Source organism: Castor canadensis, chromosome 7 (assembly GCF_047511655.1).
Source record: "Castor canadensis chromosome 7, mCasCan1.hap1v2, whole genome shotgun sequence".
NCBI classification, from domain to species: Eukaryota; Metazoa; Chordata; class Mammalia; order Rodentia; family Castoridae; genus Castor; species Castor canadensis.
The window spans coordinates 153,193,763-153,216,853 of record NC_133392.1 but is presented as its reverse complement, the minus strand read 5'-3'; the positions used below and the strand labels follow the sequence as shown (position 1 = coordinate 153,216,853).

Sequence of the window (23,091 nt, the reverse complement as noted above, 5' to 3'; positions counted from 1 at the left end):
TTTCACTCATGTTAGAGATTTGGACAAAGAGTACATATATATGTGTGATGTATACATAATACACATACATATATAGTGGTACTGGAGTTTGAACTCAGGGCTTCATACTTGCTAGGCAGGTGCTCTACCACTTGAGCCACTCCACCAGCCCCTAAGAGCACATTTTCTACTTCCATCCCCTAATACAGAAACAGCCCATGTTATGAAATGTCTCAAATTCTCCCCTCATCCTTCAGCAATACACTTCACCATTTTAAAGACATGAAAGTAGTATTAAGCATACCACAAGATAACAATCACCCATCAAATTACATTGCGTTCTTGACAGTTCTTTGACTTTTTTGGATTAAATAGATAAAATATAAAGAGTATAATTATTCACCCTGAGAAGTCACACAGGTTGAACAACAGAAATACGTTCAAGCAAAATACACAGATGAACTATACATGATAGCTGATGAATGCAGAGGGGCACCTCAGTCAGTGTAGCAGGCAAGTGATGGTTCCCAGACATATAACCACATCTGGATCCTCTGGCTTTTCAAATGTCACCTCAGATGGAAAGGGTTTTTAAATGTGAGATTATCCTGGATTATCTCGGTGAGTTCTAAATGCAATGACAGGGAGGGCAGAGGGAAAATTGACACAGGGAAGGCGATGTAAACATGGAACAGAGAGACTGGAAGATTCTCATCTTGAAAACTGGAGTGGTGTGGCCACAAACCAAGGCATGCTGGCAGCCACCAGAAGCTGGAATCCAGAAGGAACAAATTTCTCCAGAACCTCCAGAGGGAGCGTGGCCCTGCTCACACCTTGATTTTAGCCCACTGATACAGATTTTGGACTTCCAGGGTCCACAATGTAAGTGAATAACTTTCTGTTGTCTTTAGCCATCAAATATGTAATAGCAGCCCCAGGAAACAAATCCATGGAGTCATTTCAGATTAGCAACAGGAAGCACAGTCACTGACTGGTGTCAACCTCTTCTTGCATGATGTTGTCTTGTTTATATTTTGGCTCACCATGTCACCTCTAACTTGACATTCTTCTATTTTGTTTTGCAGTCTATTGAATGCTAGGTGACATATAGTTTTTCTTTGAAAAATGTCAATTTGTGTGTCAGTGCTTTTTGGTGGTGGATAGAATGGTGGGGTCTCTTTTTTTGTTCTTGGTTGATTCTTCAGGCGATTTTGACGCAGGGATCAAGCTGAAAGGCATTAATCTAGGTAAAGGATGCAAGTCTGATGGCAGCCTACTTCACAGATGTCACGACAGCATTCTACTTTACAGATATGTTTGCCAGTATTTCCCAGATGTACACTCCTTTCCTTGAATAGCTGAAGAAGTAAACTTTCCAGGTTTGATTTGCTGTTTTCTTAGGCTTTGTGCTGACCATGTCATATTTTAAAGCCTTGGTAACATTTACTGATGAAGTTATTTTCATTTGTTTGGCAGGTCATCAGCAACAGTGTGAGCCTTTTACAGTAAGTTTTTTTTTTTTTTTTTTTTTGCAGTGCAGTTTGAACTCAGGACCTTCACCTTGAGCCACTCCACCTGCCCTTTTTTGTGATGGTTTTTTCAACATAAGGTCTCTCGAATTATTTGCTCAGGCTGGCTTTGAACCGCGATCATCCTGGTCTCTGCTTCCTTAGTAGCTGGGATTACAGGAGTGAGCCACCAGTGCCCAGCTACAGTAAGATTCTAACACAATCTATGCTGGTGCCACACGTTTTCTTAGATGAAACCCTCCTACGTAAATAAGCTCCTCCAATCTTTCCAAAGTTTACGAGGCACCCTTGCACCTACTCCATTTAGATTTCTCTTGACTTCAATAACTTTATCTTGTGCTCATGGCTTCAGACACATCTACAAGGGACAACTCCCAACGTCCACCTCTCCTCGGATGTCTAGGAGCCATCTCCAGTTCAACCTAGTTCACGTCCCCTCGTCGTCGTCAGGGTTGTGCAGATGGTCTATCTGCTGGCTCTGTAAATAGCGCATTTCACGAGGTCAAGGTCAAGGTCGATGCTCACCCCTGGAACAGGGCGAGGCCACGTGGGCAGCAGGCAAATGCTCCAACAAAGCCACCGGGCTGCACGTGCCTTCCTGGAGGCTCATCGGCTTCGGGGAGGCTACGCCGGCCTGCTACCCTCCCGACGGACCCTGTCCCTCCCTCTGCCCACGCCCGCTGTAACGCCGTGGATTCTTTGTGACTCTGAGCCGCAGGACCACAGCTCTGGGTGGGTCACGGCCCGGCCCGGGAGCGCGTCTCCGAGGTTCCGCCCTAGGGTCGGCGGTACCGGGCGACAGGGACAGCAGGACCCGCACCGCCCGTGGGGGCCGCCGCGCGCGGTGGCGTCGGGCAGGGCGCGGGGTCGCAGGCCGGGGTCGCGGGGACCGCGCCGCCGCTCGACGTCACTTCCGACCGGAGCCAAGATGGCGGCGGCGCGGCCGCGGGCGCCGGAGCGGGTGGAGCGGAGGCGGCGGCGGCTCTCGGCGCGCTGAGGTGCTGGCGCTGGTAAGGGTGCGGGGCGGGCGGCCTCGGGGTCGGGACTTCGGTCCGTGCGGGGGAGAAACGTGGCGACGGCGACGGCCGGGCAGGAGGGGACAGGGCCGGCCGGGCCGGCGACGCGCCCCCCTCGAGGTCTCGGGCGCGACGGGCGGACGGGGACCCCGGAGAGAGGCTTGGGCCCCTGAGCCGGAGCCGGTGGCCCCGCGGCGAGGGCGGGTCCTTCCCACCGGCCTTGGGGTCCCCGCGGCGAAGTTTGGGGTTCGCTTTGTGGCGGTGCGGCGGGCCGAGTGCGCACGGCTGCGGGGCCACCGGGGACCCCACGTGGGCTCCGGGGCCGTCCCGATTGTCAAGTCGCTGCGCTCCTCCCTTTTGTGTGACAAGTGAGGGTGTCTTGCGCACCTGCTCCTTAGTTTGTTTCGTGTCTTGCGTCTTTGTGTTTTCTAAATAGTTTTTGTGTGGTCGGAGCCTGGAAATTGTTTCCGGTAGACCCACTGGTGTGCGTGTGCGTGCGTGTGACAGACATGCACCCCTCTGTATAGGATAGGTTTTGTCGCTGAAGCCACCTGCTTCTTAGGGTGGCCGTGAGACACGAAGTCAACCCAACAGATCAGTTGTTCCCCAACCCTCTGCGTTTCCCCCGACCCACGCGTGAGCCGCTGACCAGCCAGCCGGGACCCTTGTGTCAGGCTGGGGCCCTTGGGGACATCCCCCCACTAACCGGGAAACCCCAATTCCCCGAACTACTACGCAGCTGGAATTTCCCCCGAGAAAATGGGATTCCTGGCACCCTTCGCCCTGCAGTTAATGTTGTATTGAGGTTTGGGGTGTATCCGAGACGTGGGTCGCCTTTTGCTGGATCTCAGTAACTTGTCCTTAGAGCCATTTAATCAGACTTGAAATGTCCCAGGAACAGTGATTGCCCCCCAAACACGACTAAAATATATCGTCAGGGTTTTGTTTTGTTCAGGTTTATTTTTGAAAGTGAACACGACAAACCTTTCAGTGGCTCTTCTACCTACAGTAACACAGGCTTCATGTCATTTTGATCAGCTGTGTCCGTGTTTGTATTACAACATGCAATCTTCCCCACCCCTTGTAACATGTGGGTACAGATATTAAAGAGGAGGAAATGATAGACATAATAGTGGTTTTTGCTTATTTATTTTTTAGTAAGCAGGTCTCTCTGGTTTTGAGATAGCATCCAGCTGCCTTGTCACGCGAGGCTTTCTTCCAAACACTTTACCTTGGCCCAATCCTTTTCCATGTGACATCTTGGGTTAGCCTTGAGAACTTTAAAGATCCTTTTTATTAAATCCCTTCATTTCAAGCTTAAGAGACAGAAATGGGCATTCATTTTCTGAGCCAGTGCTCCTATGCATGGTCTAAATTCAGGGCTCATTTCATCCCCCCCTCATCTTTGGTTTGATCTAAGCGAGTTAGTACATTTAAGATACTTCGGGAAGTGCTAAGTACAACATGTGAATGTGCAATAAATGTTTGCTTTTGTGGAAGATGGTTTCTCCTGGTCCATTCATTCAGGTTTGTTCTTATTTCATACACAGTGCTTGAAATAATAGGGCCTACTTGTAATAATTTATTAGTTTTGGAAGTATAAAACATAACAAAATATTCTCACTGTAGAACAGTTGGAAGATAGAAAAACAAAAGCACAAAGAAGGAATAAAATTTTCCCTTTTCAGATAACCGTTGTAAACATCTTGCCAAATCTGTCTCTCCTAGTGTACCTGTGTGTTTCTTTTATTTATTTATTTATTTGGTGAACTGAGGCTTGAACTCAGGGCCTCATGCTTGCGAGGCTAGCTAATGTGTGTAGTTCTTTACTCACATGTTTGTTTATAGAATGTTTTCACTTCCATGTATTTGTATTTTATAGAGGGTTGAAATTATATAGTGTATATTGATTGTAACCTGTCTTTGCTTAGGACATGAGAGCCTGTATCCATGGCATTAACTGTTCTTAATGTGATAGTTAATGGCTGTCTAATAGTGGATGAGTCATAATTTATCAATCAATTGCAGATTGATCTGTTAGGTTTCTGAGGTTTTCTTCTTAATAAAATTTGTAGGCTTTTTTTTCTGTTAGGAATTTAGAAGTTCTACAATCTTGTAAAATATGTGTAATAAATTCTGCTTTTAATCTCTGAATACACATTTTTTTTCAGATACAGTTCTAAGCAGTAATGGCTTCATCTCCCTGTCTTTTCTCAGGTGTGATCTGTACAGTTCTATTCAGATATCTGCATGAATTTTCTTTTGATGCTTATTTATTCATGGGACTGTTCTGTAAGCTGCTTATCTCTCTTCAAGTTCCAAAGGAACCGCTTTACAAACCTTTTAGGTCCTGCTAAATCAGTTTCCAGAATGGAAAGCACCTTAGGTTATTCACTATTTTCATGACTTCTGATGCTATTTTTAATACCTATGTAGAAAAAAACATCCATAAAACCCCCTAAAACTGTGGGCTTCCACTAGAAAACTCCGTAGTGGGGAGTGGAAGAGAAGTGGGTAGACAGTGAGGAGGAAGTTGTCACACTCAATGGGAATGGGCAGCTGCAGGGAGTTTCCCGGTGGCGGGGACATTACCTGCCAGTCAAGGCTCCAACTTGTGTGCGCCCCGTGCTTTATGGTCCGTGGGCTGCTCTGCATTCATTCACCCCTTACAGCACTTATTCAGAGACTTGGTGTCCTGTTCTGGCTCTCTCCTTTTGAAGGTAGACGTTTCTAGCTAGAGCTGTAAAAGTCATCTTTGTAGAGCAGAGCGGCTGAAAGCAGGGGGCTCCGTTAGTGGGGCCAGAAATACTCAGATTCTGTTAAAGCAGGGTTTTTCCACTGTCACCGTTTGGGTTGGTTTAGTCTTGGTTGTATGTGGGGGGCTGTCTTGAACATCGTAGAATGTTTAGCAGCTTCCCTCCCGTTGGCACTCACCCACCGCAGTTGAGACAAGCAGTGAAGCCTCCAGACGTGGCCAGATGCCCTTTAGGGGGCAAAATTGAGTGATTTCCAGTGGCTGCATTAGAAGATGGCTTGACTGACTGAATGGGGGAACCCTTGGCGCAGGTTAGGGAATCTCAAAGAACTGTAAGAAGGGGTGCTGTGGTTTTTCCTTGAAAGCCAGGACTAGGCTTCCTCTTCTGTCCAAACCCCGTCCAGGTTTTAGTTTTGTGCCTGGAAGGACCACGGCCAGCAGTTTTGCAATGGCCGCCTTTCATGGCAAGAGATAAAGCATGTGTGGTATCCTGGAGATTATAGCTTTCATGACATGGGACCAACACTCCCAGTATGCAGATTAAATTATTACAAAATTTAAATAAATTTGCATAGAGTTGATGTATGGTGAATAATTTAAGCATGTGGTCCATTATGCTGAACAGCACAGAAATAACTGTCTCTTTTCTTCTAGAAAATGAGACTTGGTGAAGCAATCCCTTGAAGGATTGAGGATAGAAGCCAAACTAGTTTTTCTAAAATTTCCTTTTCTTTTTAAAACAACCAGTTTGGGGTTACAGAAATTCACAGAAATGGTAAATTTGGCCTGAGGAAAGGAGGTTTACTTTTGACCTGCTTCCTTAACTTTAACTTACTGCACATTATAATTTAAAGATAGCTAATTGATCTGCATGGGAAACATGTCATCATTCATGCACCTTTCCCTGGAGGAAGAAAACAAAAGTCCCCAAATCTTTATTTGTAATCTAAGTATAGATAATTTAGATTGAATTTTGCTATGGAGTAAGTAATCTTTAGTCAGAATGCAGTGGTAGATGCATTCTGCAAAAATGCAAAACATGCAAAAAGAGGTCTACTGTCAGAGCTGCCAGTGGTGATGAGGGATTTTTCCTGAATTCCAGAATATCTGGATGATCGCTTTTGGATGAATGCATGTGTCATCAATATTCTTCTTAAAGACAATTCCTTCCATTCCCTACCCCGCCTCCCTGAATTGAGAATTAAGAGTTATTGTATGTAGTAAAAGGGATTCATTTGGAGTGAAATAGGCTTGCAGTATTTTTCTCAGTCCATTGTATTTATTCTTACAGTCATGGTTCATGACTGTAGTGTGTTTTCATTTATTAGTCCTTTGGAATGTACAATAAAGGCGGTCTCACAGAGCACTTAGATGTTTTCCAGCCGTTTTGGAGAAAAGAATGTTTCATAGCTCTTGCAGTAAATCATATGTTAGGTTTTGTTCTGAAAGAGCTGAATTACTTCTTGGCACAGTGTGTCTGAAATATGTAAAGCTAAGTGCAACTGTTCGTTTGATCACAGTATGCAGCTAGTCTGGAAATTGGTAAAACCCACACATTTTGTATGTGCTTACCTGTGGTTTTTCTAAGACTGTTAAACACTTGGAGGGATAATTCTGTAGTTCTTGCAAATAATTTAAAAGATGCTATCAAAATTTGAAAAGAATTGTGGGATTCACCAAAATTGTATATACTTCAGTATGAATCCTGTATGTGTCCTAAGACCTTATTAAGACGATATAAATTCATCGTGTTCTGTGTGACATTCATGGTGTTCCTCACTCTGAGGGTTATTTTAGGGACTTTGATATACTTCTCAAGGTCCTGGTTTTAAGGTACATCTGTGAGTGGGAATATTCAAAAGGAAGGCTCTTGAAGTAAATGTAGATTTTTCCTTTGTGGTGGGGCTGGGGTTTGAACTGAGGGCCTTGGCCTTGCTAGGCAAGCATTCTTAAGGCCTGATCCATGCCGCCAGCTGACTTTCGATTGTTAATTATGATCCTCTGTACTCACTGGTTAGATGACCAGGAGCAGGTCACTTTACCTGTTTTGGAGGTAAGTGCTATAGGAGTGCAACCCTGTCATCATTCAGTGAGCCCTATCCTAGAATGACATTGATTACAGAGCTACATGCATGGGGGGTGTGTGGTGGGTCACTCTACCTTTCGTACCTCTTCTTGTTTCTACAGTGGGGCAACCCTTCTCTTTTTCACAGGGATGTTTCAAGATGAACAGGTAAAGAATATGCAAGCAAGTTCATGATTTTGAAAATATTAATAACATTTTTCTTAGCTATTTCTCTAATACAGAATGTCTACAAAGATAACATGGCTCAGTTGTTGGAAACCTAAGTTCTCTGTTAAGTACTTAGGCTTTTTGACCTTATAGCGTGTTCTCTGTGGACATAGTGGAGGAGGTGACTGTTTTTCTAGTCCCTTTCATGCCTCCCACAAGGTCAAATCCTGCATCTTGTACTCTCCTCTCTGGTCTTTCTTCCCCTTGGCAATCCCCTTGGGAATTGAAGACTTCTGAATCTCTATCCTTACCCCCACTTCCAAGTCCTTGCTTTAGAAATTTTGTTTGAAGCTTGCCATTTGAGAAGTTTATAAAGAACTGAAATTCTTAATTTTCCTTTTATGATAACCCATGTTTTTAGCATAGAGAAAATATCAGAAAAGTATCCTTTTTATTGAAACTTTACTTTAGTACTGTTTATCAGAATATACAGCAAACAGTTGGTTAGGTTGTGCTTTAGCTGGGAGTGGTGGGAGTTGTGGTAACCTTGATCTTCAGGGACTTTTTTCTTCAGAGAACAGGACTGAACTGAATGCACTAGGATTCCTGCCCGTCCTGCCTTTTCGTGGTGACTTTCACATGTGTAATTCTTGGCAATTACTCTTGAAAATAAGGGAAGGAAATTAGCTTTTTAATTCATGGGTATTTTGATGGGATAGAGTTACTTCATCCAGAAAAACTGACATTTTTTTCATGCCATGGGGAGGAAAACCTAACTGTTACAGTGAGAGGTACGATAGTATATTTTAACTTCTTCAGAGAGCTAAGTTTTTAAGTTAGGGAGTTAGAATTATTGTAGAAAGCTAGAGGTTTGTGATGTAATAAATTCCATGTTCAGTGTGTATACATTTAATAAGAAGAGAGAATATTAGTAGAGGTCTGCAACGTGAGCCAGGTAAATGATAAATAATCTTCAGTTGCCAAACTTTTATTTCAAAACTTAGCTCTATTCGTGGGTGCTAGGAGCAGTCTTTTTTTTTTTTGCAGTTAGCGCCTAGGACCTTGTTCTACCACTGAACTGCATCCCCAGCCCAGGAACAATTTTTTAAAAATTTCCTTTTTTTTTTTTTAAATGAAGGATGAGCTTTTCTGATGCCCCCCCCCCCCATACACACACACAATGCAGTCTGAATTCGGATTTCTGGTACTTTCCTAGGTGTCAGCTGGTCTCTTGTTTGACATTTGAATATGCGGGTGATGGTGTTTAATTGCTTTAAGGCCCTGGAGCCTGAGGGAGGGTTTTTGCTCTCAGAACAGCTCTGTAACTTACATATTTTACTCATCAGTCCCACTTTGTCCTTTGCAGCTCTGAAGCCCCTGGGCACAGCAGACCCTCCCCCCTTTCCATTCTGTTTCAGGGAACTGATGTGAACATCATTTCCTCCTACCTGGAGCAAACCCACCTGACGCCACTTCCATGTTTGTCTGCTCATTCAGGTACTCAGGCCACAGTGAGGAAGCCCATCTTCAGAAGTGGAGAATATGACTGGTGTGTTCGTGAACATCCTGTGTGTCTTCACATAGTTTTTAGGTAGAGCAGCTCCTCTCCGTGATCTACTTTGTTATCACTGTCTTTGGCTTTTGGAAATCATCTTAGGGGGTGAGGGACAAGCAGTTTCAAACAGTCACACCCTGTGAGTCAGCATTTGCCCCATCTTCCTGTCTCTTCCCTCTTTCCACACTAACGCAATCTCTCTATTAGAAATGAGATGTTTTGGGTTTGATTCCTTGCTTGAGTTTATCTAAAGTGCTAATCTACTTTATCTAAAGTGCTAATCTAGTCTGCAATTACTTTTTTCTTTCCTTCCCCTCCTCTCCCCTTCTCCCCTTCTCCTTCCCTTTCCTTCTCTCTCTCTCTCTTCTCTCTCTGGTGGTGCTGAAGATTGCACCCAGGCTTTTGTGCATGCTAGTCAATCTTGCTCCCTACCACTGAGCTCTCATAGCCTGCCTTTTCAAAGGAGAATTCAGGCTGTGTTTTTTCAGCATGAAACTAGGCTATTACTCTTGTGAAATCATTTAAGAAATGTAAATGAGTGATTTTTTTCATTTAGCAAATTCCTGAGCAGATTCAGTGTTTGTGCTTTTGATTAATGTAACAGAAGCAAGCACTCCATTTTCATATTGAAACGTAGGGTTTACATGTTATAGCTTGTTGAGTCCCTCTTTTGGTAGGAATTATTGATGGTAGTTTTCTATGACAATTAATACATTAATAGTGTTTGTAAATTACTAAAAAGTACTTCTGAGAAGTTGGCATGGTTCCAGTATTTTTATTTTACTTTTCTGGATTGCAGGAATCTTGATGGGAGTTTGTTAGAGTCAGTTGTTAACATGGTGAACCTACTCACCTGAATGCTCACTCTTCTCTGTATTTGCTATAGTGATGTCTGTTTGCCTTGAAACTACTTTAAGTAGCGATTAGACTTAAAATATTTTTTTTTAGGGTGCAAAGGAAGTGGATACAATTGGAGGACATCATGTTAAGTGAAGTAAGCCAGGCTCAGAAACACAAAGGCCTCATGTTTTCTCTAATATGTGGAAATAGACACAATACAAATACAAGCAATATTATGAAAAACAGATCACGATAAGAGGAGGTCACTAATGGGACGGGAGGGTAAAAGAAGGAAGTTAAGAAGGTGAATATGGTTGATGTACTTTCTGTACAAGAATTAATATAGAATTTTTAAACCTGTTGAAATCATAAGAAGGGGACTAAGGTAGAAAGGAGAAAAATGAAAGGGATGAACCAATTTGGGTTATAATACATATATACATAGAAATAGCACAATGAAACTCCCTGTATAGCTATCTTAAACAAACAAACAATGTCTTTTTTCAAAAATAGAGAACAGGATGGTAAAGCAGGTCCTGTCTGGGGGTTGGTACAGTGGGAAGGGGGAGGATATAAGGAAAGGGTGTAGGAAGGTGAATGTGGTAGAAATACTATATACTCACATATGAAAATGGAAAAATGAGACTGTTGAAAGTATTCCAGGAATGGGGGAGGGGGATAAAGTAGAATTGATAGAGGGGATGAATTAAAAAATGATATATTATAAGCACTTTCGTGAATGTCACAATGGACCTCCAGTATGACAATATGATAAATAAATAACAAAGAATATTTTTCTTATGTTGACCAGAAACTTTGTGGGACTTCTTTCACATACTGGCACTTTAAAACCTTTTTCTTGTATCTAGTCCGTGTCTTCACTGTAGTGTTGGTCTTTTAAATTTAATACAATCATACTTGTCCCTTTCTTATATTTTGTTCTTTTCTTTGTCTGTAAGCTTTTAAGTCTTAAAAGTTACATGATGTCTTCTGATTCTTGATGTTACAAAATGGACATTTTTGTAAGTTAAGAAAAAGCAGTTACTGTGAATTTAATTTCAGTGTTTTCCAAATAGCCACAAATGATCTAAACTGATCTTAAAGAATAATAGTAAAATCAGTAACTCGCAGGTGTGTGTGTAGATCAAATTGAATATTATTAAGTGTTTTTCTCAGTTCTTCTCCTTTCCCCCGAACTTTAAGAATTTGCTTTTGCTTTTTCTTGCCTTTCTTATAGCTTTGTAAAATGTGTAAGTCTCAAAGGTACACGAAGACAGTTTAACCCGTGTTATATGTTCGTCAGTGCTGGTTTGTGTCTGTCTTTAGATTAATCTGCTTTATTGCAGAGGATGCTGAGTGGCCAGGGTAGGGTGTTTGCTTGTCTCTAGGTTGTCTGGTCTCTGACCTCCATGCTAGATGATTGCTCAGATGGTCTTGGCACCTTAAAGGACCAGCATTCGAGAAAAGATCCTAATTATTGTATTTGGTACAGCCACACCTTCATGGTGTTAACAAGCTGAGCATTGGGAAAGGATGCTTTGTTCTAGAATTTGAAAGGAGTATCTTCGAAAGTTGAATACATACATATTATTAAGGTCTTAGAAATATAAGATAGAGATCAAGCTCTTATTTTTCTGAGAGGGTATGCTATAAGTAAGTTATAGTTGGTAATAGGAATTCACAGGCTTGAAACTTGTTTATCTGTCGAATGTACTTTTTCGGCTCTAATGTATTTCTTTTGTTTCTAAGATTTTCAATATCTACCATTAGAAAACCAGACGCATTTAATTTTTTTTGTTTTTTTCCATACTGGGGCTTGAACTCAGGGCTTACACCTTGAGCCACTCCACCAGCTATTTTTTGTGAAGGGTTTTTTCGAGATAGGGTCTCATGAACTATTTGCGCAGACTGACTTCGAACTTCGATTCTCCTGATCTCTGCCTCCTGAGTAGCTAGATTACAGGCGTGAGCCACTGGTGCCTGGCCACTTAAAATTTTTTTGCATTACAAAAAGCATTCGGGCCAGGCATGGTGGCATATGTCTGTAATCTTGGGTGCTTGGCAAGCAGAGGTGGGAGGATTGTGGTCCAACGCTGGCTCAGGCAAAGTTAGCACACGACCCTGTCTGAAAAACAAACTCAAAGCAAAGTGCTGGGGCTGTGGCTCGAGTGGTGCCCTGAGTTCTATCCCCAGTGCCTCAAAAAAACTGATAGAGTGGCTAAAGTTTCATTGATAGGCATGAAAAGATTCCTCTCTGCCTCTGTACTGATAAGATTGGTCGTTAAATTTCTCACATTTGATAAAATTTTGACCGTGAGATACCGCACATTAATTTAGTGGGTATGTAAAAGCAGGGCTGTCCACGTCAACACTGCTCTTAAAAGTTAAAAAGGATGGTTGTGCTTCTTCAGGCATAGGGGTTTTAAGCAGTGCTGGAGGAATCTTAAACCAGCCTTTGGGCTCCTCAGTTGCTGTAAAACCTTGGGGTCTGTAGTTGCTGTAAAACTTACCATCCTGTGGGCAACTAGTCATGTGCTTCCTACAGTTCAGAGGGTCTCTGTGGGAGTGTGTCTGGGAATGTGTGTGAAAGTGACTGGGACATTGGGCAGTGCTAAATACCCATCCTGAAAGGGACAGTCTCACACAAGGCAAGTTGCAGTCCAGTCCACAACATAACTGTCCGCTGCAACTCTGCCCAAAGTTCCACTCCTCTTTTTTTGTTTGTTGAGAAGTCAGTATCAGATTTGGAGTTTTTGCAAATATTTTAGATATGTAATTTGACCATATTGAGAGTCAGGAGGAAGAGAGAAAAAATGAGGGTCTGGTTTTTAGCAACTAGAATTACAAGTGACAGGGAGGGTCTTCCACATACAGGTACATGGTGAACCTTCAAAAGAAGGTGTTAGGGCTGGGTGTGGTGGATCAAGACTGTATCCTAGCTATTCAGGAGGTAGAGATCCAGAGGATTGCAGTTGGAAGCCAGCCTGGGGAAATAGTTTGTGAGTGAAAAACCCATCTTTAAAAAGGGCTTATGGAGTGACTGAAGTGGCAACAATGCCTGCTTAGCAAGCGTGAGGGTCCTGAGTTCAAACCTCAGTGCTGCCAAAAATAAACAGAAAAGGTGTTAGGATCATGTGGTGCATTTGTATTTGGACAAAGAGGGAGCAGATAGTGTGGGAAGTCAGAGACAAGCTGAATGTACATATTTTGTACATTCGCTCATTGTGGGCTCCCTGCCCTAGAGAACAGTGCCCGACACATAGTAGGTGCTCAAGGGGTGGCAGAAGTAGCAGGGGAGTGAGGGAGTGCTGACTCTATTCTATGAAGTGTTGCCTATCAATATCTCTAATATAAATTGTCATTGTGACCTTTGGCTGTATGAAATGTCCAGAATTGGCAGGTCTGTAGAGCAGCAAGTAGATCAGTAGCTGTCTAGTATTGAGGGGTGAGTGAAAGTGTTGATCACTGCCAGTGTGTATAAGCTTTCCTTTTGTACTGATGGAAATGCCCAAGAATTGATTGTAGTGATGGTTGTGAATGTGGTAAGTGCTCTTGAATTGTGTATTTCAAATGAGTCAGTTATATGATAGATGAATATTTCAGCAAAGCTGTTAAAATACAGCACCTCCTCCTGTGAAAACAGAAAGTCAGACAACAGTGAAACAATTAAGAAGTGACAGCAGAAACCAGAATCGTGGGACCTTGGCCAAGTTTTGTTAGCCTGCTCGATTCTGTGTCTAGTTACTTGAGGATGCTAGTACGCATACTGGCGAAGATTGCTGAGCTAATTGCGTGAGGGCAGCGCGGTGCTTGCTGGTCCTTGGAAGAAGCTTCATCCCTAATAGTTGTGGTGGTGACACCAATGAGTCTCGTGAGAGGGAAAAGACAGCAAGGAAAATGAAACATCTCTCATGAAAATGTTTGCATTTTACTGCATGTTTTTATTTATGTGTTCCTCCAAGACAGCTCCTCTTGTTCATAAAGTAGGGGTTTTCTAGGTAATTCATAAACTTACTTAGAAAGCTTAGTAAGAGCACAAGTGACACTGTGGGGCATGAGGTGTCACCTGATCACCATTTTATACTCAAATATGTATTTATATTGTGTTAACAATCTCAAGTCTCATACACCAGGATCAGTTGTGTTCAGTGTGTGATGTTTAGAAAGGAAGGATGTGTTAACTATTTGTGAGAAAGGTGCTCGATATTAAGGAATGGATGTCATGGGTTGCCCTTCAGTTATCTTGCCACTTGATTTACTGAGCACTTATGTGTAAGAGTTTACATTGGCTTGGTTAGCACCAACCTCTCTGAAAGATGTAGTGTCGTGGGATGCATTCCCCAGGCTTATTAAAAATAAAAATAGTTCAGATGAGCAAGCCCTAATTCAGATATAGTGCTTTTGCTTGCTAATGGTGATCAGGTGACTGTGGTGCAGTAGCTTAAGAAAAAAAAAATCAACTTATTGCAGAAACTGGGGTAAAATGACAAATGTCAGAGCATTGTCCTTTGTGACAGTGGGGAGGTAATATGTTTTTCTACAGTGAGGAATGCTGTTAAATGACATGTTCTTTAGTTTACTAACAATTGGATCAGAAAGTTACAGTGTGGCACTGTCTTGTGGGTCAAGGAAGGAGAGAAGTTATTTCAAGCAAGAGCATGAAGAGATAGAATTATACTTTATGATTGTGTGTGTGTGTGTGTGTGTGTGTGTGTGCGCGCGTGTGTGCATCCTGGAAACATGTAGAACATTATAATGGAAATTATATGTAAAGCGGCATGATTGTCATACATTATGAATGACATCAAGTGACTCAATGCATGCACTGTACAAAAAGGCCATCTGCATAGATTATTATTTAGAAATGAATGCAGTCGTGCATAGCTTAAGGACAGTCTGTGTTCTGAGAAATGTGTCATCAGGCGATTTTGTGTCACTGTGTGAACATCATACAGTGGTTATAAGATGTTGCTAAGACAGCTGTGACCTCATGAGGCAAGCGTCTTACAGGACCACTGCTATATATGTATGGTCTGTAGAAGGGGCGGCATGTGTGCTTACAAGAAAAGATTGTGTCATCATGTCCTCCTGCTGTGCTGTGAATATGTTACACCAGGAATAATTGCAGCTCTTTCCAATCTTCTTTTTATTAAAACATTTGCTTTTTACTGCATGTTTTTCCTTCTTTTCCTCAAAGAGAATTGCCCATGGTCAGTGTTAGTAAATCTGCCTTTCTACTTTGTGAACTTGAAGAACAGAGTAAGGGAATGGGGTAGAATTGTGCTTGCACTCCAGCACAGTACTGAAAGCAAAGGGACTCTTGCGTCACAGGAGTTTCTCCCCAATGCTTTGTGTCCTGACTAAAACAAAGCTAATTTATTTCTTCTAGGAGTGATGAAATTCCACTCCATATTGAATGCAGAAATTCGGTGTCATTCTGATGTCTGCTTTCGGTTATGGAGTACGATGCAGCCTAGATAGGGTTAGTAGGAAGCACATTCTCCTCTGAGAGTAAACCTGAGGAGGATGCCATCGGCACAGATGGAAGCTGGCCTGGCATGGTTGTTAGCCCTTTGAGCAAACTGCACTTCTGTATGTGGTCTGAAATCACTGTTCATTTGTAGGCAGGTACATGTTACAATTGTCTGTTTTTCTTTTTAGGGCTCATGTAATCAAAGAAGTTTCTTTGTTGTGTGTATCTTTACAGAACACAACAGGAATTGAAAATGAATCAGGTGAGTTTCAAAATAAAAATTTATACAAATTCATGACTTAGATGTTAGCCCAGCTCTGATTTAAAAAAATCACAACACACATATTCATTCCTCTCCTAGTTTTGTTTTTGTTTCTTAACACCATTTATGAGTTTGTTGCCTTCATAGTGTGTGCTTGTGTGTAGAGGATCATTCTTAGGGGTTTTAGTTCAGACTTTCTTTTTTTTGTCCCCCTCCTTCCCCCCAGTGTGAGGTTTTTGTCTTTCTTTGCTGTGAAACTTACTAAGCTTTCATTTTAGCATGTTTTATTTTATAATTTTCCACTGATTGAAAAGGGAAGATTGAAAGTTAATTTTGGAGACTGCAATGATCAAACACAAACTTAAGTATTTTTGTCCTTGAAAATTCTTCTCATAGAATAAAGAGGGCAGATTTTTGAAATGTTTATAGGAGGGTGTGGGATTACCTGGAGATTAAACTACTCTGCCAATGATATTTCTGTGACTTCAAGGGTGTTCTCGTAAGGAGAATCAGGTGAATTTCATACATTCTGGTTTCTGTATCATTTCATGTGCAGTTATAGAAATTTATGAGTGTCAGAAACATTGTCTCTTAAAAGTCTTCATAAACACACTTTTAAAGAAATCTGAAGGACAAAAAAATGTGAATTGTGTGATATTTTTTAGTCCTTAGCTTAAAACTCTCATACTTGAAATATTTTGTATCACAGTATACAACCTTTCGTCATTTACAGGTGCTTCTAACTAGAAATCACAAGTGCAGTTTCATTAGGTGGGGAGGCTTAATAAATTCAGTCCTATGTTGTTTTGAGAGACGTGAAGTTTTTGGAATGAATTCTTTTGATTTCTTTTCATTACTTACTTTATCAGAAATATGTTTATTTTAATGAAGAGGACTATGCATCATAAAAAGTGAATCTGGCCACCACATGGAACACATGGTTTCTCTTATTTCAAAACTTGGAGATTTACTGACATGCTTTTGAAGGCAAATTATTTTGAAATGGAGCGGGGGTGAAGAGAGAACAGAATGATTTTCAGTCTTGGTCCATCAGAGTTATATGCATAGATGTCATAGGTTTCATTTATTTTCCTATTTTAAGGCTGATTCTTAATGTGAATCTGGTTACCAAAAGGAGCTGGCTTTTTAACTGCCTGGGGATTGTTGTTATTGGAGCCTTGGTTCTGGGTTAGAATCATGAATTGCTTCCAGCGTGGCACCTAAATGTTGACTTTGCTCCTTGTATTTCACGCCGTTCAGCCATCATTTACTTGAGGCTTATTTGTGCCTTAATTCTTATACCCTGTTGGGCTAGTAATATTTCTAGTGTGTTTAGATTGTTTTGATGCATCACAGTTTTGCTTTAATATTCCATTTATAGCAAATTAACTTATGTTTAAAAAAGAGTCTGCATGCTATTCAGAAGACTTATAGGAATAGCCACTTCTTTTCTTGGCTCTTTTACAATTTCATTTTCCTTTTGACAAGTTTTAATATCAGGTCTGCAGAGGGTTGCCTTTGATGCCCAGTGCTAAATATCAATGAAAAGTGTCCTCTTACCTTTCTAATGGTTAGCACATTTCTGGTTTGGGTGCAATTTAAAAGGTCTGGTAGTAATGAAAGTTTTATTCAGATTATAGAAATTGTGTACTTTTTGTAACTAAAATTTTCAGTTATATTTCATTATTGGAAGAATATTAGTTACACGCTGTTTAGAACTGATTATTATGTCATGGCAGAAAAATCTTATCAGTGTCTTCCAGAATTGTCTCTATGATATTTAAGACTTACTCAGGATAGCTTATGACTTTTGCTCTGAAATTTATCACTCTCATTTTAAAGCCCATGAAAGTGTGCAATAAATGCATTAAAAACTTCAAAAACTTTACCCAAAATTCAGATATTAAACAAGTTTGAACTGGAACAAGGTTGACTTGTAATTAAAATCTTGATGGTCATTCTACAGTTGGAGTCTGCTCTCTAAGAACTGACTTGCATTGCTGTGGTGGAGTTTGGCTGTCAGATCTGTGTCATGATGGTGTGCTGTCCAGAAGAGTGGCTCTGAATCTTTTTTTTTCACATGTTCCTAGTGCCAGTTAGGGTTCAGGGACTAAAGACTTATAGGCATGGGCGTACCATGTTGTTTGCAAGCAATTCCTTTGGAAGAACAGAAGGGTCCAACACCTGCCAGTATTCTAAGTGCTGACTGTTGAAGTGGCATGCTGAGGTGTCCTGCCATGTTGGTTTGTCCCAAGTCCTTCCTGTTGAGGTGGCTCACCAGGCTTTCTCCCTGTGAGCCCAGAGCCACAGAGCGCCCAGAGCTTGTGTTATTTGTCTTCTTCTTTTCCACTCCATTCCGCTGCTTACCTCTCTTGTGCCTGTCTTATCTTCAATATGTGGAGCCCAGTTTGCTTTGCATGTGAGCCTTGTTCCTTCTCACTGAACCCATGCTAGGTTGGTAGGCAGAAGGAGCAATGGCTCCTACCTCTCCCCCTGCCCCAGTTTTCTGTTCTCTCCATTTTCAGATCATAGCTATCCTTATTCAGTCATTAACATCCCCACCCAGCAGATGTTCCTCAACTTTCTGTGGGGTTATATCACAACAAAACCATCAAAAATGTTAAGTCGAACTACACTTCTGAGATGTTCTTCTGTTTTCCTAGGTTTATTTAGCCACATAATACAAACAAGCTTATATGGTAGCTTAGGGTAGAGATGCTAGAACTTAATACCATTTGCTATGCATCCATTGAGTGCTTAGCCAACACTCCAAGCACTCTGGTAAGCATAATGTATACATTCTTTTATTCTTTTATTTTTTGGTGGCCCTGGGGTTTTGAACTTGGCTTTGTGCTTGCTAAGCAGGCACTCTACCACTTGAGCCACTTCACCAGCCTTTTTTTGAGTTGGGTATTTTCGAGATAGGGTTTTGAGTACTATTTGCTCAGGCTGGCTTCGAACCTCGATCCTCTTTATCTCTGCCTCCTGAGTAGCTAGGATTATAGGCGTGAGCCACTGGCACCTGGCTATACATCCTCTTATTAACTCAGTCTTTGTAAGCACTAATGAAGCACAGATATAATATAAGTTTCATTTTGTAATAATGATTTTAAGGCCCAGAGAGGCTTGCTTATGGTCATTACAACAGTAAATTGAAGAACGCTGACGTCTTTAAACAAACTCAGCCTGGGCTGGGTGTGGTGGCTCATAATCTCAGGTACTTGGGAGATGGAAATGGGAGGATCTCAGTTCAAGGCCAGCACAGGCAAAAAAAGTTAACAAGAACCCTGTCTCAAAGAGCAGGCTGACCATGGAGCCACATGTGTGTAATCCCACCTACGTGGGAAGGGTAGGTAAGAGGACTGCAGCCAAGGCTGCCCAGGTAGAAGTGCAAGACCCTTTCTGAAAACTAACTAAAGCAAAAAGAACTGGAGACATGGCTTGAGTGGTAGAGTACCTGCCTAACAAGTGCAAGGCCCTAATTTAAAAATAAAACACCCAAGCAACTCAGGCTTATCAGATTCCAAAGTCCAGGTTCTTGGTCAACATGTTATACAGCTATGTCAGTCAGAATTAAGCTATGTTATTTTGAGGTAATGAGCAATTCTAAAATGTCAGTGACAGCGCAGCAGTAGTTCATTTCGTGTTTTTGCTACATGTCCAGTGTGAATTGGTAGGGGGTTCTGCTGTTGTAGTCACTCAACAACCAAGGATGACGGAGGCTTTATCTCAGTAAGGAGATTAATTGGCCTCAGTTATGCTGGCTTGTCTAACTTAAAATTCAGGAGGGGGCGTGGCATCAGGCCATTCCTCTCCTGCCTGGTGGCAGAGCTGTGATGTTCCAGGACAGCCATGATGATGCACGAGGTCTTGAGTACTCATTTACCAAGTTACACACAGACCAAATTGTTAACTAATATTTGGAGTTTTCTGTCAGTATCATGGTATGTGATTCCAGCATCTCTGCGTCCTGACCAGTAATCTTGGTTACTGCTGTTAACCAGTAGCAAAGCGCTTTAGCCTTCCAGACTGGGTTTATACTAGTGAGCTAACCAGAGACGCTTTTAGTCTCTCTGTGCTACAGATCCAGCCCCAACCATCATGAGGAGCCATACACACTTTCCTTGTCTCGGCTTCTCTGCCTGCTTGTTTGTTCTCCTGCGCAGACTGCCTCCCAGCATGTTGGGACACTGCAGTGCACCAGATCAGCGAGCTCTTCCGTTTATACACTCAGAGAGGGTGGCGAGGTGATTTTCCACAGTGTGTGAAAGTAATGATGCTTTGCAAGGTCCTGTAGTAAGGGTGGTGTTGTGGGGTGATGACATGGGCACAGAAGGCTGTCTGACAAGGTGACTGATTGTAGAACCAAGTCCCAGGTGATAGCCAGGAACCAGATATACCAAGATATGAGGAAAGAAAATTCTAGGCAGTGACACATTAAGTGGGGAAGGTCCTGTGGTGGGAATGAACTTGGTTCCTGGGTGAGCCAGGAACTGGAGTTTGGCCCCGTTGGGGACTCTGGAATAAAATGACATTGGTGTAAGAGGCAAGGGCCAGGATTATAGGGCCTGAAGGACCATAAGAAGGCGTTTGTATTTTATTGTAAGTACAGTTGGGAAGTGGCAGACAGGGGTGTCCTCTGATTTCCAATGTAGACTGTCACTTTCCTGTACAGTGGAGCCTGGGCTGAAGGGGTAAGAGAGTGGTAACGGGCTTGCTCATTGTTGAGAGCTACATGGTATTTAAGAACAGTTTTTTCTTACTGGACCACCAGCTGTTGGAAGGAGGGAGAAGGTACGTTCATACGTTTAGAATTGATTTGACTGCTATTCTTTTCCAAGGCGCTGTGGAGACAGGGTCTCACTCTGCAGAGCTGGCTGTCTTGAACCTTAGAGTCTGGTTTGTAAGTCTAAACAGAGTTGATCCTAGAATTTTTGAGCATTTTAATCCCCCTGTGATTTTTGGATGTCTTTTGCTTGTGACTGTGGTGATTACTGCCAACCTGTTGTGGCAGTGATCTATATCTTTCATGGATGTACCACAGAGTTTTCTTAATATTAAATACTATTGAATCGAATTTCCTGTATTACCTACTGTTCTCAGTCTTCTAGTGTTAGTTTTGACCAATCTTTGAGGATAAAGCTAGAGTAGATTAAAATTGACATAGTATCTGATCACTGTCTGGGTGAAGAGAATAAAAGGTGTTGCTTATTTCTAGAAGTATTATTTTATATAATACTTTCTATATTATTTTTATAAAATGCCAGTAAAACTTGCTTATCCATATATTTTTGAAAAACAAAACATTACCACATGTTGCCCATGTATGATGGAGCATGCAGCTTGTGTGACAGCAGCCAGTACCAGTCCTGTGCTTGACTGTGGAGTTACTTTACCAAATGCAGTACAATTGTGGGGTGTAGAGAGGGGGCTTTGGTGAGGCCACATGGAGCCAGGGAGGAACGAGTGAGTGGCAAAGAGGTGTGGGGTCAGCTGTGTGGGCCTTGTGAGGACCAGAGCAGACTTCAGTAGAGATGGGGTTTAGAGGGTTCTGAGTAGGGAATGTTTGAGTTGGGTTAAAAAATATATCTTAATTAAAAAAATTTTTTCTATTATATTGGTCTTTTTGTCCTTTAAACTATTTTCTTAGTGCCCTAAGAGTTCATTTAAACATGATTTAAAGATGAATGTTTAGATGTTATATCCTTACCTAGTTCAAAATCAACCTTGAGGTGTAATTGGTACAAAGTGTACAGTGTCTGACAAATGAGTGCCCTCATATAATTACCACATCGTCAGGTTACAGGACCTTTCTTTTACCTCAGAAGTTCCTTTTGCCTTTTAGTCCTCCACCACCACCCTAGACAACCACAGTCAGCTTTCTGTCCCCATACATTGTTTCAGCCTATTCTTGAGTGTCACAGAAACAGAATCTCACAGTACAAGTTCTTTCTTTTGTGTTTGCCTTCTGCTGGTCAGCACACTGCTGTTGAGATTCATCCAGGTTGTTGCCTACATCCATAGCTCAGTCCTTTTGCAGGAAATATTTTTGGGGAGACCATCTGACCATCTAGATAAGTCTGTTGGTAAATCTAATTGTAAAGGTGAGCCCTGGGTTGGCTTTCTTTTATTTTTATTATCTCTGTCCTTTCTTTCCTGCTTTCCTTTTCCCCTCCCTCCCTTTCCTTCCTCCTTTCCTTCCTCCTTTCCTTCCTCCCTCCTCTCCATCATCCCTTCCTCTCATCCTCCCTCCCTCCTCCTTCCCTCCCTTTCTCTTTTTCTCCTTTTACCTGCCTGCCTAGAGTTGCTATGTAGCCCATGCTGGCCTCAAACTTGTAATTATAGGCTTGCACCCAGCTTCCTTCTCTTGTTTTTTTTTTTCAGTGTGGGAGGTGTTACTGGGTTTGTATCAGGGCCTTGTGCTAACTAGCCCTAGCCCTTTTTCCTTTAGTTTGTTTTTCACATAGGGTCTCATCCCCTTTTTACCTGGGCTGGTCTTGAACTTGGGTTTTCCTGTGTATACCTCACAAGTAGCTGGGATTATAGCATGGTATATACCATCATGCTTGGCCCCTTCCCCCTCTGGTGTAAAAAATTGATACCACTTTGCTCTTTAGCATATGATAATTATATAGTATATATGTATTTTTCTAAGTATGGATTCAGTTTTTCAGACTTTTTACAAAAAAGACTTCCAAGTAAGGTGCTTCCTAGCCATTGTGATTTAAATCTCCATTAATAAATGTAAAGTTGAAGAACTTAGCGTCCTGGATAATGATGGCACTTAAAGCTCATTTTGAAGCATGTAATTCTACTGGATAAATTAGCAGTTTTTACCAAACCTGGGACATTGCCTTTCTGAAAGTATTAGATTTTTTTCTGGTATTTGAAAAAAAAAAGTGAAACAACCTTGTATAGCATTTCCTTAAATAACTGGATGGACTTTGTGGCAAGATGGCTTACAGTTTACGTTAGCATATTAATACCGTGGTAGACGAGGCATGGGACCATTTGGACTTGCCTCTCTTCCCTTTGCAGTCTTTGGCTCACGCCCTGCCTTCGGTTCTGACTGCTGCTCCACATGTGACCTAGGGCAGGTCACCTTGCTTCTGGGTCTCAGCTTTTTATCAGTTAAGTAGGGTAGTCCTGTGGTTCTAGTCCCTAGTAAAGGAGTAAAGGAAAAGCACGTGGGCTGTGCCTGGCATAAAGGAGCACTGTGTAAGCTGGCAGTGTAGTGTTTTCAGCCAGCATGTAAAATGTCTTCTGATGTTCCTGCTTAACTCACACCCACACACCTCTTGCTTGCTGTTATAGAAGCCTCCTAACCAACTGTGCTGTGGACAGTCCCTCCCATGGCTCCTGAGAACATGCTTAATGGCATAAAATTGACCATACAGGAAGTCAGAAAAGGAACAGTCATGACGAGTTGTTTAGAACGTCTTCACAGAG

At 42.0% G+C, this 23,091-nt stretch overlaps 1 protein-coding gene across 10 annotated transcripts in view; it reads left to right on the top strand.

Annotated features, from left to right (window-relative positions):
• The first annotated feature begins 2,091 nt into the window (after positions 1–2,091).
• The window catches only part of Prdm2 (PR/SET domain 2), a 128,906-nt gene continuing 107,906 nt past the window's right edge, over positions 2,092–23,091 (top strand). For 3 of the 10 annotated variants that reach the window (XM_020187991.2, XM_020188042.2, XM_074081299.1), the window contains exons 1-2: positions 2,448–2,518; positions 15,569–15,642. In XM_020187991.2, the coding sequence (XP_020043580.2) occupies positions 15,634–15,642 (9 nt within the window). In that variant the 5' untranslated portion in view covers positions 2,448–2,518; positions 15,569–15,633. Of the gene's footprint in view, positions 2,241–2,418; positions 2,519–9,084; positions 9,104–15,568; positions 15,643–23,091 lie in introns of those variants that run through there. The other 7 variants (XM_020188090.2, XM_074081301.1, XM_074081303.1 and 4 more) reach the window with 6 other exon arrangements.